At 50.8% G+C, this 17,881-nt stretch overlaps 1 protein-coding gene across 4 annotated transcripts in view; it reads left to right on the forward strand.

The window, feature by feature from the left end:
* The window catches only part of SLC7A1 (solute carrier family 7 member 1), a 77,428-nt gene extending 59,724 nt beyond the window's left edge, over positions 1-17,704 (forward strand). For all 4 annotated transcript variants that reach the window (XM_026493071.4, XM_026493070.4, XM_026493072.4 and 1 more), the window contains 8 exons: positions 3,212-3,333; positions 3,942-4,164; positions 5,129-5,268; positions 7,843-7,945; positions 9,956-10,173; positions 10,438-10,604; positions 10,933-11,041; positions 12,623-17,704. In XM_026493071.4, the coding sequence (XP_026348856.1) occupies positions 3,212-3,333; positions 3,942-4,164; positions 5,129-5,268; positions 7,843-7,945; positions 9,956-10,173; positions 10,438-10,604; positions 10,933-11,041; positions 12,623-12,726 (1,186 nt within the window). In that variant the 3' untranslated portion in view covers positions 12,727-17,704. The remainder of the gene's footprint in view (positions 1-3,211; positions 3,334-3,941; positions 4,165-5,128; positions 5,269-7,842; positions 7,946-9,955; positions 10,174-10,437; positions 10,605-10,932; positions 11,042-12,622) is intronic.
* The last annotated feature ends 177 nt before the right edge of the window (positions 17,705-17,881 follow it).

Consider the following 17,881-nt stretch of genomic DNA (forward strand, 5'->3'; position numbering starts at 1 on the left):
ATGTATACAGCGTGTCTGCTTAAATCAAGGGGTTGCACCTCATAGCCGGAGAGTCTGAGAAACATGCCATCTTTATATTCGTAGCGTTCCTGTGTCTAGCTAAAATACTTCGGTTTTATTACTGTGTAGAAGAAGGGGGTATGGCTTTTGGGGACAACTAGGGGTGTGCCAGGTGGCAGATGGAAGTTACGGGAGCAGAGTATGGGTTCAGGATGCTTTCCCCTGATGCAGTGGGAAAAGGCCACGCAGAGGAGAGGACCCCCCCCCCCACCACTGTGGATGCTCCCTGTCAAGTGCTCACCCCAGACTCAAGGATGTGGTGACCACAAGACAGCTTTTCCTTCCTTCCTCTGCCAGTTACCGCCTTTGCTGATTCCTGGGTAACCGGCTGAGTGGCATGCAGAAGAGCTGGTCAACCCAGCTGCAGGGGAAGGGGCACCGAGCTAAGGTCTGGCTTCAGGTCACCAGGTGATGTTTGCCAGGTGGGGGCCACGGCAGCCCCTGAGGGCCTGCCTCCCCGTTTCTCCATGTGTCAGTAGCTAGATGCCGCCCGGGTACCGCCACCATGTCCAGATAATGGGTCAATGACTGATTTTCATAAAGAGCCTTTACAAAGCACTTGTAAATGTTTTGGCTTGAGGCCATCTAGAATAGGTTCTGACTATTCCATAGTGAGGCGCTGTCCCTGAGAGCAGAATACCCAAGTTAAACGTCAGATTTAATTTTTTGAGTAGATAATGTTTTCTCATGATTCACTTGTCATGATACTATAAAAAGGTTTACACTGAGAATGTCTCTTCCCATTCATTTTTTCATCTACCTCATTCTCCCACCCCTCATGCGAAATCATTTTTATTATTTCTGTGTGTGTAAGCTTCCAGCTTTTATTTGTATAAATAAATACAAGCAATTACAAGTATATATTTCTATTTATTTTGTATATTATGTATATAACTTATATACATAATTTATGTGTATAGTCCCTCCTTTCTTACATAAAAAGTAACGTTCCCTCCCCACTTTTCTGCACCTTGCATGTTTCCCTTACTAGCATATTCCACAGGGCTTTTCATACCGGGACCTTGTCCTTTATCGCGGTGCGTGGTGTCCGGGCACCCATGGAGCGATGGTGACCCAGCTGGAGGAGCACTCCAGTTGGTACCATGGTCGGCGGCCCCGGGAGTTTACACAGGAGCAGCCCTTTCCGTGTGGCTCCCCTTCCATCTGATTCCTTCCCCCATTGCAGTCCTGAGGAGCAGGGGAGGGTGCCCTTGTTTTGTTCTAGCTCTCCATAGCTCCGTGCTTGTGCTGTTTGTCCTGCTGCACCTGGCTGCGGACGGAGGTGTGCCCCGGCCCTAGTCCTCTCCTGCAAGGCCTCTCTCTTTCTGGAGTTTAACGTAGGTAACGTCAGTCCTGTTGTTAGAGGGCTTTGTGGAGGCAGGTGGGCATCTGGAGGCCTTCCACACCTGTCTGTCTGTCCCAGCAGGGACAGGAGAGCTGGGCCCAACTCAGAGTCTTGGTGAAGACCTTCCCATGTTCTAATTGTGTTCAGAAGTTAAAGGGGTCTACAGGAGCCCCTCTGAAGTCATCTCGATTATAAGTCCCCGTCTCCTTTCGTCTTCTCATCCCCCTCTCCTGAGCTATTCGACTGTCAACTGTTTTGTTTTAGACTTTGGCCTACCTAAAACTTTTCATAATAGGAGTCAGCTCACCAGGGCATTCTGTGTCCTTTGTGGGATGCGGTGGGTGCGTCTTGTGCCTTGCTGACTTACTTGTCCTGGGCCGCCATGTTTGTACTTGGGTTGTGGGTAATTTCCCTTTGAGTCTGGCAACAGTTCCTGTTCTGTCTCTCACTTGTGTGTTTTTTGGGGTTTCCCTCAACGTTGCTACTTTTTGAACTACAATGAGTCCCAGATTGAGGACCTCCTTCACGCTCTGACTTCCAGATCCTGAAACCAGGGATCCTCTAGAAATCAGTACAAAGCTCAGTCCCCACTAGGAAATAATTGTGTCCAAAGTGGCTGTCTGTTTTATTAGTCAGCTGGTAAATCCCTTTGAAATAAATTGGGCCAATGAGTTGCTAACCCAATTAACATCTGTTTATAGGACCAGAGTATTCTAAATGGCTTTTCTTTTGTTTGGAAGTCAAGTGGTCTGGAGCAGGTTGCCCCGCAGAGCTGGGCAGTTGTCAGCCTGTTGAGTTAGGAGGGGCGATGGGGAGGTCGTGACCATCCTCTAGAAACTGCGACAGAAAGCCTGCAGCCTGGAGGCCAGCAAAAGACATGGCTGGTGAGGGAGGAGCCAAGCTGTCCTTCTGGGACTGGGAGTTGAGCTGTTCTTCAGGTGGTAGCAGAGGACCAGGGCGTGTGCGGCTTCGAATCACTTCGTGACAGGCAGGGCCTGGAGTGGTTGTCCAACATGCGAGTGGCAGCTGGCCACAGGCTCTGTGTGGCTGTTCAGTAGGCCTGGACACACTGTTTAGAGTCACAGCTTCCACTTCGTTGAAACTATTTCTGAACCTTAAAGGATTCCTGGGGTTCACAACATGTGTTCGGCTGTGTATCCATTTCTTCAGTAAATATGTACTGAGCCCCACCCATGTGCCCTAGTCATGCTGAACGCTGGTCCCCTGAGCCCCACCCATGTGCCCTAGTTATGCTGAACGCTGGTCCCCACCCATATAGGTGTCCCTGTTTACCACGCGCATGCGAGTGCTAAGGAAATGCTTTTGTTGACTAGAACCATTCACTTTCCTTAACCTCGGTATCTCTGAAAATGCTTATTTTGAGACTGGAGTTACCAGTAAATATGGGAGACTTTTTGCCTTATGTTCCTGGGATGGGGGCCTTGCACCCACTTAGCAGCTCTGTCTTTTAAAGTATATGTTCTTTGTTTGACGGTCCTGGGGGAGAGGCCTCATTTGTTGGTTTATTCCCTCTTTCCTGTTGGATACCCTATCTCCCCAAAGCCAGTATTCAGGGGTGCTTCTGGAAAGGGCTTAGTGAGTACCCTTTTGGCTCTAGGTCATGCAAAGCAGGGAGGTCTGTGGCCCACAGGGTCTGGTGACAGCTGCCTGGGGGATCATTTACTAGGTGTCTGGAGTGTCCCAGGCCAGCAGTGGCCAGGGACAGGGGCGGGCACACGACTCTTTGGAATGGTTTCTCTTCAGGACTGTGAAGTGGGTGTTATGATCTTTGGCTCTTTTTTCCAGTGACACAAAACAAGGGACACTCGGTGCTGGTGGATTCATGCCCTTTGGATTCTCCGGTGTCCTGTCGGGGGCAGCGACCTGCTTCTATGCCTTCGTGGGCTTTGACTGCATCGCCACGACAGGTACGGCGCCCGCCCGCCGTGTGGGGCCCTGGCTGCGGGTCCTCCGCTCTCTCAGACAGGCTGGGCTAATTTTACCCACGGGTTGCTCTTTTCCTTCCTATGGGCCTGTGCCGGCTGCCGCTCTTTCACACATGAGTACCGTGTAGATTTGTAGCTTCCTGCTAATCTTTTCCCCCCTTTTATCACTTCCCCAAGTGGCAGTGCCTGACAGGAAAGTCTGCATCACGAACGTGACTAACTGTTGTGCTGCTCGAACGGGATAATGACAGCGTGGCTGCAGCCTGATTTCATATCTGGGCGTCATCCGGGAGAAATGAGGCCATTAAAAATATTGTCATCCGGGTGATTGAATAGGCTGGGTTCAGTCGGGCCTCCTGAATTTTTTCTGCCAAAGGCAACAAGTCTTTTCCTTGGCTGAACCAGGCCGTAAAGGCCGAGAACACCATCCCTGGGCGTTATGGGTCCTCTGGTCCATGCAGGGCCGCCTATGGTTCCCAGAAGCCTGAAGGTTCCCATAGGGCGTCATTTGTGGGTGTTGTGGGCATCTTGGTCATGGGGATGCCCCTCACTGGCTTGCCCTCCGGGGGCTGACTCCTTGCTGCTTCTAGGTGAAGAAGTCAAGAACCCTCAGAAGGCGATCCCTGTGGGGATCGTTGCGTCCCTCCTGATTTGCTTCATTGCTTACTTTGGGGTGTCTGCCGCCCTCACGCTCATGATGCCATACTTCTGCCTGGACAAGGACAGCCCCTTGCCCGACGCCTTCAAGCATGTGGGCTGGGAAGGTGCCAAGTACGCGGTGGCAGTCGGCTCCCTCTGCGCACTTTCTACCAGGTGAGGCCCCTAAGGGTAAGCTGTAGTAGGCCGTGCGAGGCCTGACACAGGTGTGTCGCTAATCTCGCTCTTTTCCCTTGAAATAGAACCAGCACCCCAACCCTGTTGATGCGGTTTCTCCTCTTGTTAGCAACCATCCCACGAGTCGTTACTGATATTTTCATCCTGAAGCCTCTGAAGCCCACTTCCTGACATCTGCTCGGCAGGGGTCTGGCTTGCTGTCGTCCCCAGCCTTGTCCCCTAGACCAGGCCACCTCTTTGAACACTGTATTTTGGCCCTTAGTTTGGCCATAAAGCAGAGGCTACCTTGAAAAAGGGAGTAAATGCCTTTTTGAAAAAAAGATTTTATTTATTTATATGAGAGAGAGAGAGAGAGAGACCTCGAGCGGGGGCAGGGGGAGGGGCAGAGGGAGAAGCAGACTCCCCTCTCAGCAGGGAGCCCAGTGCAGGGCTTAATCCCAGGACCCTGGGATCATGACCTGAGCCAAAGGCAGACACTTAACCTGCTGAGCCCCCCAGGTGCCTGGAGGTAATGCCTTTGAGTAAGAAACATTATGCCCCTGATGTTCGCGATTAGCCTGTACATACAGGAAATACTTGCTAAACATTGATTTACCACAGAGAAATCCTCATGAGTCCAGTGATGCTTTATTTTCTGTTTGATTCAGCTAGAAATACTGTGGGAATAAGTACAGAATTTCCCTTTCATAAAAATTATGACTAGCCCCCATGCATGTTTACGTTATGTTACGCCATTCTTTCACTGAGTTCATACTCCACACGAAGCGCTTTTTCTGGGGTTCATCTTCCAGTCATGGGCTTCACGTGGTTTGGAGGGTGGCAGTTCTCAGTGAGAAGTTCAGGGCTCCCTCTCGCTGGCATACCACGTGATGGTCGCGTTATGATGCCCTTCTTCCCGATGGGCTAGTGTTACAGATGCATTTTGCCTTTTCCTCTCGTCTAGTCTTTTAGGTTCCATGTTTCCCATGCCTCGAGTTATCTATGCCATGGCTGAAGATGGACTGCTATTTAAATTTTTGGCCAAAATCAATGATAGGACCAAAACACCAATAATCGCCACGTTGACCTCGGGCGCCATTGCTGGTAAGAACTGGAACTAATCCCACAGGCCAGTGTTTTCACAGTTGAGTTACTGTCCCTAGGGAAACACCTTGAATTGTGTTGGTCTATGAGAAGTTGGAACTGGTCTTTTTAACTTTTGGTTTGCATCCTTGCAACCTGGTTTTCTGCAAGATAACCACCCTTTGACTAAAGGCAGAGGCCAGTTTTACAGAGGATGTGATGGAATTCTCAAAAAATTTTTAATCTTTTTATTATGATTACCCTCTCATTGAACAGAGCTTGGAACACACACTGTACCTCCAGAGCCATTTGTATTTCCCCTTTTCTGAATGTTCCTGAGTAGACTTCGGTGGGATGACATCTTGCATGGTAGCAAGCCAAGAGACTTTTTGTTAGTACTGAAAATTGTCTGTGTCTCTTAGCCTGTGGATTCTCAGGGAAATGAGACTCCCTTAGGATCAGTGTCTTATGAAGTGTGCTACCTGTTCTCCAGGAGACATTGGGGGTCTTGCTGGGGAGGCCAGTTGCCGTTAAGTTGATAAATAATGGCGGGCTCCGCGGAGATTTATCTTATCAAGTATCTGGTTCCCCACCACGAAGACGGTTGTGACAGCTGAAATCAGTACACAAAGAACCCTTGGAGCTATGTGATAGTCCAGGGGCCCCTGATTAAGAAAAGGGGAGCATTGAAGGAAACTACGTGCATATGCACTATGCTATTGGTTTTCTATGTTTTCTCCTTTAATAATTGCCCCTCTTAGCCCCAAGAGAGAGGCATTATCAGCCCATTGTACAGAGAGGTGAAGTGAGGTTGTGCACCCACACCCCGGATCTGGCGCTCTGTTCCTGGTTTGTTTTTATGCCAAAGTGCCTGGCTCCTTCCAGGGTCTTTTTGGGATATCAGGACACGTGATACCAGTTCGGCCTGTACTACAGGGACTAGTCAAATAGCCATTGGTAAGACATTTGACCATCTTACATGAATGGTTGCTAGTAGTATTTATGCCCTTATTTAAAATGTGCTTAGTGTTATGGATTAGTGTTATATAATGAAAGAAAGCTAGTTTTTCATTATTTAACAAATTTGTTGTGTAATTGTACATTCCTGACCATGATCTCAGTGGTCAGGTTAACGGACACCATGTGTCAGAGTATGACCAATATATTTAAGAGATTAAGGAATGGGAAATAGTAAATGTTCTTTCAGTATTTACATGTAATTTGATCGTATTAAAGACTGGTCTTTAATTCCCTTCCTGTGCTGATCAAGGGAGCTCGAACTATAATCTTTAAAGTGACTGTAAAGTACATGCATTCACCAAACCAGGGATTTACTCTTTCTTTTCATTTGGCAGGAGTGGTAAATAAGTATTTGATTTTCTGAAATCATCCCACATGGAAAAAGTTTGGCTTGAGTTAGTGTGAGTGGGAACGTAGGCATCCGTGGCATGCACAGTTGGACACTATTCTAATTATCCATAAGGCCCAGGATTGCTCTTTGATCCTGGTATTTACCCCCAAGTTAAATTTGTTTTAGTTGGAGTAATCTATAGGGGTTTGAGAAATACTTGTGGAAAATAAATGGTTTTGTGTTTCTGTTTTAACTTGTGTTGATTGCGTGTGATTTGAAAATATCCCAAAGTGGATCTATGCAAGTGATTTTTTAAATGGGAAACTTGACATGTGTACCCGTATAAATAGAGATACACACTCTCACAGAAATTACAAAAGATTTTCAAATAAGCGTGCATGTTGTATATTTTTTTAAGTGGGATCACGGTAAAGGTACTGATACTGTTTGGGAATAACGCCGCTTTCCATGCTCAGCTGCCTGGGTTAGGAGCCCCCGCCAGTCCTCCCAGAGCACTGGACTTGACCTCATCCATCTGCTCACCTCTGTTGCCTACTGATGCCTGTTTTGGACGATACACCCAGGGAAGCCGGAGGCTGTCTGGTGTGCCGTCTGGTGGTGTATACGTTTGATGGTGTGCGCTGACCAGCATGCTCTCCGTGAATGAGTGCCAGATGGGTGACGGATGGATGGTTAGATGGCTGAATAGGTGGATAGATGATGGGTGACGGATGGACAGAGGATGGATAGATGGATGGATGGGTGATGGGTGGATGGTGTGTGGGTAGATGGATGGATACACATAACCGTCTATGAGTCTGTGTGGTGCAGAGAAAGACACACTGGACTCACAAGAAAGACACACAAGAACCTAGTTGAGATCCATTTCCGAGCTGTGTGACCTTGGATAAGTCTCCCAACATGTCTGACTTCAGTTTCTCCATCTGTAGTGTAGGGATAGCTTGCAAAGTTGCCCTGAGGATCAGTAAAGGTCATGTTGATGAAAGTGCTTTCTGTATAAATGTTAATTATTATTACTGTCTGCTGAGGACCGTGTTTGTGATTTAATCCTTAGCGTTTCTTCCCGTTAAGCGACGTCACACTGTCTTTCCCTGGAAAGGGCTGGGGTGAGGAAGCAAGTAAAAGCAGCTCCCCCTACGTGCCCCGGATCACGGGTGGGTGGTGGTCCTAGCTGTCCATGATAGTGGGCCATCCATGGATCCTGATGCTTATCTCCTCCGCAGCTGTGATGGCCTTTCTCTTTGACCTGAAGGACTTGGTGGACCTCATGTCAATTGGCACTCTCCTGGCTTACTCTTTGGTGGCTGCCTGTGTGTTGGTCTTACGGTATGTATGGCTCTTCTGGGTTCCATGATAGAAATGGAGATGCACCCTGTTAGCCTTTTAAAGTTCAAGTTAATGATTTATACGGTGTAAGTTTTAGGTTGTTGATAGTTCCTTCGGGAACTGCCCTGGAGAGGGTGGGATTTGGTGGTTGAGAGCCTAGTCACAGAGAACATCACTGAAAAGAGTGAGGGGGCTCACCTCTCACTATCCCATGCCCTCATTTTTCTGGAGGGATGTTAGGAGGATAGAGACAGGTTCTCAGCCCAACTGTTGGGCCTGGTCCAGGGAACAGAATTTTTGAAGGCTTAGGGTAATGATTTCAGTTTGGTCCAGGTTCTTAGGTTGGAGGGGACTAGGGACTGGTCCTGGTGGGAATTGGGAGAATCCAAGTTCTGTGAACCTGAGGGCAGCGTGGTGTTTCTGTAGCAGCACCGCACTCTGCCAGTGGAGAAGGGAGTCCCAGTATGTGGCATGGAGCGGCCAAGGTGGATGGTCAGTAGGACTTCCCAGGCTCCGGCTGTTTTAGCCTTGTGGAGACCAGGCCAGCCCCCCGGATGGCTGTAATAAAGCAGCTCGGGGCCTAGGCTTGTGTGCTGGTGCGCTCGGCTGCCCCAACGCCCCCCTCCCCAAGCACGGCCCTGGGCTCCAATTTTCCTTTGCTCTGGAAGGACGGGGTTCTGCTTCCTCACTACCAGGAAAGGCTCAAGGGAGCATTTATCATGAGAATATGGAGTCATGGAGACACCCAGTGGTGGTCACCTGGGAGGAGCCTCGTTACTTGTTTTCGGGTGTTTATGCGGGCAAGGTCATTTATTCCATTTATTCCATTTCCCATGTGCGTGGCACCCACTCTATGTAAAACTTGGGTCGAACCTCAGGAGTGGCTGTGTAGCTTCGGCTACAATTAGTTTGCTGGTTTTGTGACTACTTCCTCCTTCCTAAGGGCTCGACACTGGAATCTTTTCTGAGGTTCCTGTCACATTCTTTTTTTTTTTTTTTTTTTTTTTTTAAGATTTTTTACTTATTTATTCGACAGAGATAGATACAGCCAGCGCGAGAGGGAACACAGCAGGGGGAGTGGGAGAGGAAGAAGCAGGCTCATAGTGGAGGAGCCTGACGTGGGGCTCGATCCCATAATGCCGGGATCACGCCCTGAGCCGAAGGCAGACGCTTAACCGCTGTGCCACCCAGGCGCCCCTCCTCTCACATTCTTAATTGACCAAAAGGTGTTAACGTAAGTGAATCAGTAAAAAAAAAAAAAAATGGTTAAATATCTTTATGCTTACTCTTAGATTATATGCAAAATAATTCAGAAAGCACTCTGTTTTTCATAGCTGGTAGAAAAGATTTGAGCTCTGTTCATTTTGGGTGGGAAGATAAGGAGCCTCGTTTAAAATGAACGCTTTACTTGCAGGAAGCTTATGTCTTGGAAATCATGCCACAGGCTCAGTCCTTTAGTCAGCGCTATAAAGTTATTTATTCTAAGGCATTTGGAGTTTTAAAATAAATTGATCCAATTAAGTCTCACAAACAGAATTTCTCAAATCCGTCAGCCTGCAGACACATTTCTCTGGCTCTTGGCACCCAACAGGATCCTAATGTTACTGCTTTCTATTTCTGTTTGTACTTTTCGCTCCCTTCAGCTGTAGTTTTATTGGAAGTGGCCTAATATCGTAAGCATCCAAGGGCCAGTGCTACTTCTCAGAGCAAGAGAAACCATCTCAGGACATTCCTCTGGGCTGGTTCATGGAGAAGGTCAAGTTGCCTCAAATCAGAGACCCCAAGGAGGGTGTTCTGTCCAAGCAGGAACAGAAAGAAGGCGAGGACTCAGGTCTCTTCCTCTGTATCTACTTTGCCGGAGAATGCCTCCTTCTGACCATCTTCTTCCCATTTTATGCCTTCTGTCCTGGGCAACTTTCCTTTGAAAGCTCACTAAGAACTTGAGTTAGTACGTGTCCTTTTGCCTAATGAAAGCACATTATGATGGTCATACAATACATTTCTTTACAGGTATCAGCCAGAGCAACCTAACATGGTATACCAGATGGCCAGAACTACCGAAGAGCTTGATCAAGTGGACCAGAATGAATTGGTGAGCACCAGTGATTCCCAGACAGGCTTTTTACCAGAAGCAGAACGGTTTTCTTTGAAAACCATACTCTCACCCAAAAATATGGAGCCTTCCAAATTCTCCGGGCTAATTGTGAACATTTCAACCAGCCTCATCGGTAAGAGCCTACCCTTCCCTGTAAGGTGTTTGGGGTCCTCCTTGTTGATATTGCAGGGTTTCTTGTCAAGGGTTGTGGAGGCAAGTGCTGGAAGGGACAAGCACCTGTCTTGCTTTTGGACTGTGATGTCAGTTATTCTGCGCTTATGGTAGTTGATGGCTACGGAAACAGAGCCTCCCTCGCTGTGGGTTTTGGGGAAAACTGAGGATATCTGTGGGGATTTGAAAAAAGATTGAATTGCACCTCTCTCTCTCTCCTTCTCAGCAATTCTTATCATCACCTTCTGCATTGTGGCCGTGCTTGCAAAGGACATTCTGACAAAAGGGAAGTTGTGGGCAATCTTTATGCTCACTGGATCTGCCCTTCTCTGCTCCCTGGTCACAGTCATCATCTGGAGGCAGCCGGAGAGCAAGACCAAGCTTTCATTCAAGGTGAGCAGCTAGCCGCTCTGCCTGCGGGGAAGCTCCTGGTAGGTTCCACAGACGCTGGCACTCCTGCGCCCTGTGTGGGCTCTGCCAGGCTGGGCTGTCTGGAGGGGAGGGGCTCGCTGGCCCGCCTCAGGGACCATGAGGCTCAGACAGTGCCTGCTGAGGGCAACCCTGGAAGAAGGCACCCCTCCCTGCCCTGGCTCTCAGGTGTCAATGGTGCAGCTCACTGCGGGGGCTTTTCCTAGGTCGTTTTTGCTAAATGACTCGAAGGCGCCGTCCCCCTGAGCTCCACCCCCTGCAGACTTGACACCGCCACCCGCTCTCTTTGCAGGTGCCCTTCGTGCCGCTACTTCCCGTCCTGAGCATCTTCGTGAATGTCTATCTCATGATGCAGCTGGACCAGGGCACGTGGGTCCGCTTTGCAGTGTGGATGCTGATAGGTACGTGAGGTCATGGGTTTCACTGTGACGCTGTCTCTCGGAGCCCCCAGGTCCCCGAGCCTGCGCTGTAATGCTCGTTTCTCTTCCCTGCAACTCGGCTGGATGCCTTTTGTTCCTGAGCCTCGCTCGTCTCCAATCTCAAAACGTAATGAAAACACATGTAGTCAGTGGTTTTCTCTTAATCAGGAGCTCCTAGTAGATTGTGGGTCCTCCCCTCCCTTTAAGATACTTTTCATTTTAATAGCTCTTGCCTGAGCTAGTTTTGTCATTGCAAGAGCTGAAGGTAACAAGAGCGAGGTGATGAGTCTGCTGTTGACAAAGCACCAGTTCGTCTCCCCTCACAGGGGAAAGCCTGGCCTGTGCCTCCCCCGGCCCAGCCAGTGCCTGCCCACTGGCCTATGTGGGAGGTCTGGGGGTCACCGTTTGGGTGCTGGCCCTGTTGTTGGCTGCCCATGGCCCGTCCCCTCCCTGGGTATCCAACCCCAGGAACTGCAAGAAATGGACCAGGCTCCTTCCTCAGTGCTGATGACCAGGGAGCAGGTCTTGCCCCTCACCCCTCAGTGTCGCTGACAAGAGCTGTAACCCCAGGACTGTGTTTCTGCCAAAGCCTCAGGCCTGGGTCACCACACTTGGGGGCAGATAGCTGCTGTCCCGAGATCCTTCTCTGCAGGCCCCATGTCTGCAGAGTGTGGCCTGAGGCTGGTTAGACAGACATCCCCTGTAGGGCCTTTCTGTGAGAGAGTTGGCTCAGCGTGTGCAGTGGTGTGTGATGGGTACACATTCCTCCAGACTGCGGGGTGAGGTACTCATTTCCTGGCCGGGGTGGAGGACACCTGCTTCTAAGCATCCCGGACATGAGCTCCTGGGCTCCAAGCCATTAGTTTCTTTCCAGGGCTTTTGGTGGCTGAGCCCTTTCTTTGAGGCCTGCTGTCCTTGTGTCTCTGGTACAAGTTTGGCCTCGGCCACGCGGGCTGTAGTCTTTGAGTAGATGGTTAGAAGCTCAGATCTCTGGGCCCCACCACAGACCTTTGGGGTCCCAGACACTGGAATGGACTGAACGCTTGTGTTACACACACTTGCAGGCGACTCTATAGCCTCCTCCTGTCCGACAGTCACATATGCAGAGAAAACAGAGACAGTGGGGACTACGGAGGCCACACGAATAGCCTGGGGAGCCGTGGTGCCCATTGGAAATCCCACCCTGGCGGGAGCAGTACAACCCCAACCAGTGGCCATGGGGCCCCGGCCAGGTGGTCAGCAGATGGGGCTGCGGGAGTGGCACCCCTGCCGGGCTCCCCAGCCTGGCGGCTCCCCCTGCTCCCCCGGACCCGGCCCAGTGTGAGGCTCTCCGGAACAGGGAGGGCCCGCACCGCATGTAGAGGTGAGGTAGTCACCGCTGCTGGTCGTAGTCGAAGAGTCATGTCATTTCTCCAGACACAGAAAGTTGGCCCACGAGGGCTGCTTGCTCTGGGTGCAGGCCCGGGACAGGCAGCGTGGAGAGGCTTTCCCGTGAGCCACGTGACGGACCCAGGGCTGCTCAGCCTGCTCTGCTCACACGCAACCTCTGCTCTCGGCCCACAGGCTTCAGCATCTACTTTGGCTACGGTCTGTGGCACAGCGAGGAGGCATCCCTGGCCGCCGACCCAGCAAGGACTCCTGATGGCAATTTGGACCATTGCAAGTGACACGCAGCCCCACCCCCAGAGGCGGCAGCAGCCCCGAGGGATGCCCGCACAGGTTCTGGGAGCACCTCGCTGTCTCCACCGGTGCGACAGGACCCACCCACGTCTACAAAACCCCAGCGCAGCAGGTGCAGCAACTTGAAATGCAGCCTCAGCCCACAGCCTGCGTGTGCCGCCTAGACTCGCTCTGCGGCAGGTGCACGAGGGCCCGTCACCTCGGACAGCTCCCTGGCGGGGGCCACTTGGCTGCAACTAGCCACCGTGGCTCCTGACATCCCTCTGAACACAGAAAGCAGCCCCCGTCTCGCCAGCTCCATGCCCATGCTGCTGTGTCCTCAGGCAGAATGGAGGTCACCGTTTCTTACCTTGGGAATCGGGGCCTCCCTCCCCAGGGACCGTTCTGGTATTGACAGTGTGCACACTCCAGACCCTCAGTAGCCGTCTCCCCACTCAGCCCTAAAGGCCAACCGTAGATACAAGACAAATCCTCCAAAACACATGTCCCCAGCAGTTCCGCCCCCCGAGCCAAAGGACAGCAGTTTACTTTAAAAAGGAAGAGCAAGACTCCGTTGCTTCTCCCACTCCTGTTCTCTGGGTTGCTTCCACAAGAGGTCGTGAGGACTGTGAGCTCTCCTCTAGTTCCCCTTCCAGGCAGGGCTTCCGCTCTGGCACCGGACAGAGCCCAGCACGCTCCAGCGGCAGGACCAAGGGCAAGTGTTGCCGTCAAGGACAAGAAGGGAGCGCCACTGTGGGAATGAGGCAGGAGGGCCAAGGGAGGCTGCCTTCACTCCTCACAGCTGAGCATGGGGACCTCCCTCAGCCGCACTCTCTCACTCCAGGCCCCGGGCTGGTGCTGGCTGCTTCTGGTATCTCTCACCAACGGCTATGTGTCCTGAGTAACGGGAGCATGGCCCTGCGTTCATCTGGGGCTGGCCTTAGTGGGTAGAGCTTAGAGCACTGTGTTCTGTGGGTCTTTGCCAATCACAGTCCTGCCCTCTGATGCTGGCGGGTCAGTGCCTTGAGTCTTGTAAGGTTCTCAAGGCAGGTGTCCGCTCATCCTGAGGGGATGCTGGCCAGTCCCCCCAGCTGCTTCTGGCCCCTGACATGATCTGTTTGGCCCCTCTCTTATGTATTACCAAACTGAGTCCTCCCGGTAGCATCTGTGAATCACTCCAAATTAAGTTGGCTCTTAGTGTTAAGCTGGAAAATGGCCAAATATTTCCTTGGTGTGTTGTTCAGAGCACGGGGTCCACACATGAGAATTTGGGGTCATATTGCTGTCCCTGTCTGTATGTGCTGCCCAAACGTTGTGACTTTGTATCTGGGTTCATAACCTGGCCCCGGACCTCCTGCTTCTGTAACTCAAAGAGTCAGCTTGGGTCCCCGTACGCAGCGTGCTCCCTCCCGGGCCCTGCAGCACCCACGCTCACACCCGCTTTGCGGAGAGGAGCCCGAGGAAACAATGCTGATGCGGTCTTCCTTCCCGTGAGAATGTGACTCGGGAGACGGAAGGGCCCCGCGTGGATGGGAGGGGAGGGAGGAAGGCGTGTAGACACCCCAGCAAATGGAAATGATGTTTTTGAAGCTTGGATTCCCATTTCTTCCCCCTCCGGCCTTTGACACAAATCTGGTAGAAAGAAGCCTGGTAAATTGACGGCGCTTGTCTGAGCTCCCTTGGTAGGTTCGGAGAGAATTGAGAAAATTCGTGGAACGGCCAGACGGCAGGGTTGGTCCGTGGAGGGCTTTCGCGCAGGTGGCCAGGGCTTGGCCTCTGCCCCAGGCCCTGATCACTTGCCTGGAAGCTTTTTTCTAAATATCATTTGTAAATGTTACAGAGGGAGGAGCATAAGAGCCCAAAGCGTGAGTTTCCAAAGAAAGGTATTTAAATTTATGTAGATTGGTGCTGTACAATATTTTGATAAATATTAACTTATTTTGTTGGGGTTTTGGTTGTCTGCTGTCTTCTTAGGGTTTGGTAGCTATATGTTTGCTTGATTTGTCTGTTATTTTCCCACATAGGCAAAGAGAACTTGAGGGAAAGAGAGTGTCCGAGAAAAGTGCAGGGGAGAGAGAATTTTTTTTTGTACTTTAATTTCTCTTTCTGACTGAAATTTCTGTGCAAGACAGCACGCAACAGACTGTGTATACAGCTGACATTTCAGCTGGCAACATGTATCCTTCTACCAACTGACAAGGTGTGTTTCCCCGATACCATCCCACAAAATGAGAAGCGCCTGGCACGCGAGGGTCCTCCTTCCTTACCGCAAAGCAGGAAGTGCCTCCAGAAGGCTCACCAGCTCAGGAGCGGGAAGCCCCTGCTCCCTCCCTGTCAGGAGCAGAAGCTTCCCACTTAGAAAAGGACACCTGAAGGTGCCACAGAGAAAGCTCTCACAGTCACTGTGCTTCATCGAGAGTAACTGGTGCGGTTGCCTGGGGTTTTCTCTTCTGTGCACAAGGACGGTGGGGTAAGGAATGGTGTTTGGGGTAAGTTCCCCAGTGTTCATAGGCCTTTTCTTATCCCATCCTTCGTTCCTTCCCCAGAAATAAACACCTGCACACACAGACGCATACATCCACACACACAGGCAAGAAAACCACCGGAAGTGCCCAACAATTGGCCTCCCTACCCCCCAAGCAAGAATGCGATTCTCAGTTTCATGGCTTGGCCAGTATTTTCCTACATCATCAGAAATTCCACGCTTCTAGAGACATGCCCTTTGGAAATGTTGTGTCTGCTTCTACCGTGGCCCAGCCCCAAATACCCACATTGGAAAGACCCATTTGTGTCAGGTAAGCACCCTTCCTGCCTCCGGTAGTGCTCCCGCCCTGTGTGTTTTTGTGGCTCTGTGAAGACTCACAAAGAAGCCAACAGCAGAGCCCCAGGACCTCTGCTGAAGATGAGGGGTGTGAGGGGTCTCCAGGGAAGCAGGCCCTGTGGGCCAGTGAGGGGGGCCTTAGGCAGGAGATAGGGCCTCGGCACACCCTTCATCCCACGCCACTGGCTCACACCCCTTCTACCCAACTTGGGGCCTGATTTGTTTTTCCAAACCAATAGGAGTGGACAGGGCCATCTTTCCTAAGGTGTTTTGGAAAGACTGTAAATCGATACTGTTGTCAGAACCCCCCTCCCCAGACCCCCCACTTGTGGTTTTGTTCCACTGAGTCATCTCTATCGAGATCGACCTCCTGGTCCCGCGTGCGGTGCGGATGCTGTGGTTGGGATATCACAGGCCTCCTGCCTGCCATGTGCGCACTCTGGGGGCTCCCCCCGCCCAGCTCCTGAGGCCCTGGCGCACCCCCTCCTGCACCTTTGGCGCAGCCTGTGTGTGCACCTGGATGAGGCCCCCCGGCCCTCGCTTGTTGGGTTTGGTGCGCGGCGGCGGGTGCGAACTGGATTATGCGCTCTCCTCCCGCCGCTGAACGGGTGTTAGGAGCTTGGGGAGTTCTTGGTCCTCGCAGGATGGCCACTAGCCTCACACCAGACCCAGGGCCAAGAGTACAGGGTCAGAGGCCGGGTGCCTTGGGTGAGTGTGGGCCTGCCTTGGAAGGGCCCCAACCACAGTGTAGGTGGGCTCACAGGCATTTTGGGGTGTTGCCAGGGGAGCATGGCTGCTTGCTGGCTCGGTGCCAGGACCGTCTTCTGCCCTGCATGTCTCGCTTTTCCACATCTCATAAAAGCTGGTTTCTGTCGGCACCCAAGAGCCATCACCACGAAGACGGGAGTGAGGCACCTTCGCGCCGGGCCTCATCACCCACGTGTTCTAGCATGGATGGAGAGGTGTGTCTGCGGGCACGTCCACACTCTGCCGGCTGTAGGTGTGCGACGCTTGTGTGCCTGTGTGTGGAACTGTTACAGAGTTCCCAGCGGGTGGAACTAAATATATGTTGTGTATGGTTTTGTATAATTTAAGATACATGTGTGACATCATAATGGAAGTATTGTACATAAGGCTCCTCAGGGAGAGTGAGATAGACATTTTGTCCGACTCTTACGGACCTTTTTTTGGTAATGAAATGCTTTATTGATCCAGTGATGCAAGAAGCTACACCCCGTATTTCATCATCATAGTTATGCTGCTTAAGGGGTTTTTAAGGCAAAAAAAAAAAAAATGTCAACTGACTTTGATATTCGTCACTATAAACCAGAGTCTCTTTTGTGCCCGTTGCTTCATCGAGTGGCAGTGCTCTTTCGAGAGGGACACGGACCGGCCAAGGGTCTCAGGGCACATTTATCAAGGAACCCCCCGGGAGGACCCTGTAAGTGTGTTGAACTGCTGGCTGAAAAACCCGCATGAGATAAAGACCTTGGCCGTGAAGTCCAACAAATTGATCTTCTCAGGGTATGAGCAGGGTCAGGAAGCAGGGCTAGGAAGATGCGCTCTGACTTTGTTAATTAATTAACAAGGTATATGATTTTGTTTTTCTCGATGACAAACTTTTTTAAGTTTGGGACTTATTTTCGATTTGAGAAGTTGTCATATTTATTTAAAGTAAGTTTCCCGCTTAAGTTGCCTTTCAGCGTCAGTGGGTCTAAAGCACAGAGGGTGATGACCCTTGTGAGGGCTGGTTTATTATCAAACCTGAATAGCTGTGGTTTCTCCAGTAAGCATTTCCTTCTACTGAACATGGAGCCATTATTAAAAGAATTGTGTTTCTTATTATGTAAATTGTATATTTTTTGCTTGTTTGATGTTCTATTTTTCTAATAGTTTTCTTATAGTTTCTTATAATTATGATCCTAGATTTAGATTCTGATGCCCACTGCAAACGAGGCTGTCCCTGCTGACCCCTCCTGTTTTTATGTTAAGGACAAGCATAGATGTCCATCGCCTTTAAAAAATGTGAAACTGCTCTGTATCCCATTTTTGCTGACAACACTGTATGTTGAAAACTTCCTACTATATGTTGTAAAATCAAATTATTTTGTGGTACATTATCTCATGCTTCCGCAAACTCTAATAAATTCTGTCTATGGCTTCAGCACGCACAGTGTGATCTCAAGAACTGTAGCAGCTCTGGGGGGGGGGGGGGGGTCCCCGCCCTGGCAGTGCCCGGCAGTGCCCCAGATCCCGCCCTTCGCTTCTTTAGTATCCCATTGCCCCACAGCCCCACAGCCGGGTGTTGGAAGGTCTCATTTTCCTTCAGCCCTTTGGCGCAA

The sequence above is a fragment of the Ursus arctos genome, unplaced genomic scaffold (genome assembly GCF_023065955.2).
Source record: "Ursus arctos isolate Adak ecotype North America unplaced genomic scaffold, UrsArc2.0 scaffold_10, whole genome shotgun sequence".
Classification (NCBI taxonomy): Eukaryota; Metazoa; Chordata; class Mammalia; order Carnivora; family Ursidae; genus Ursus; species Ursus arctos.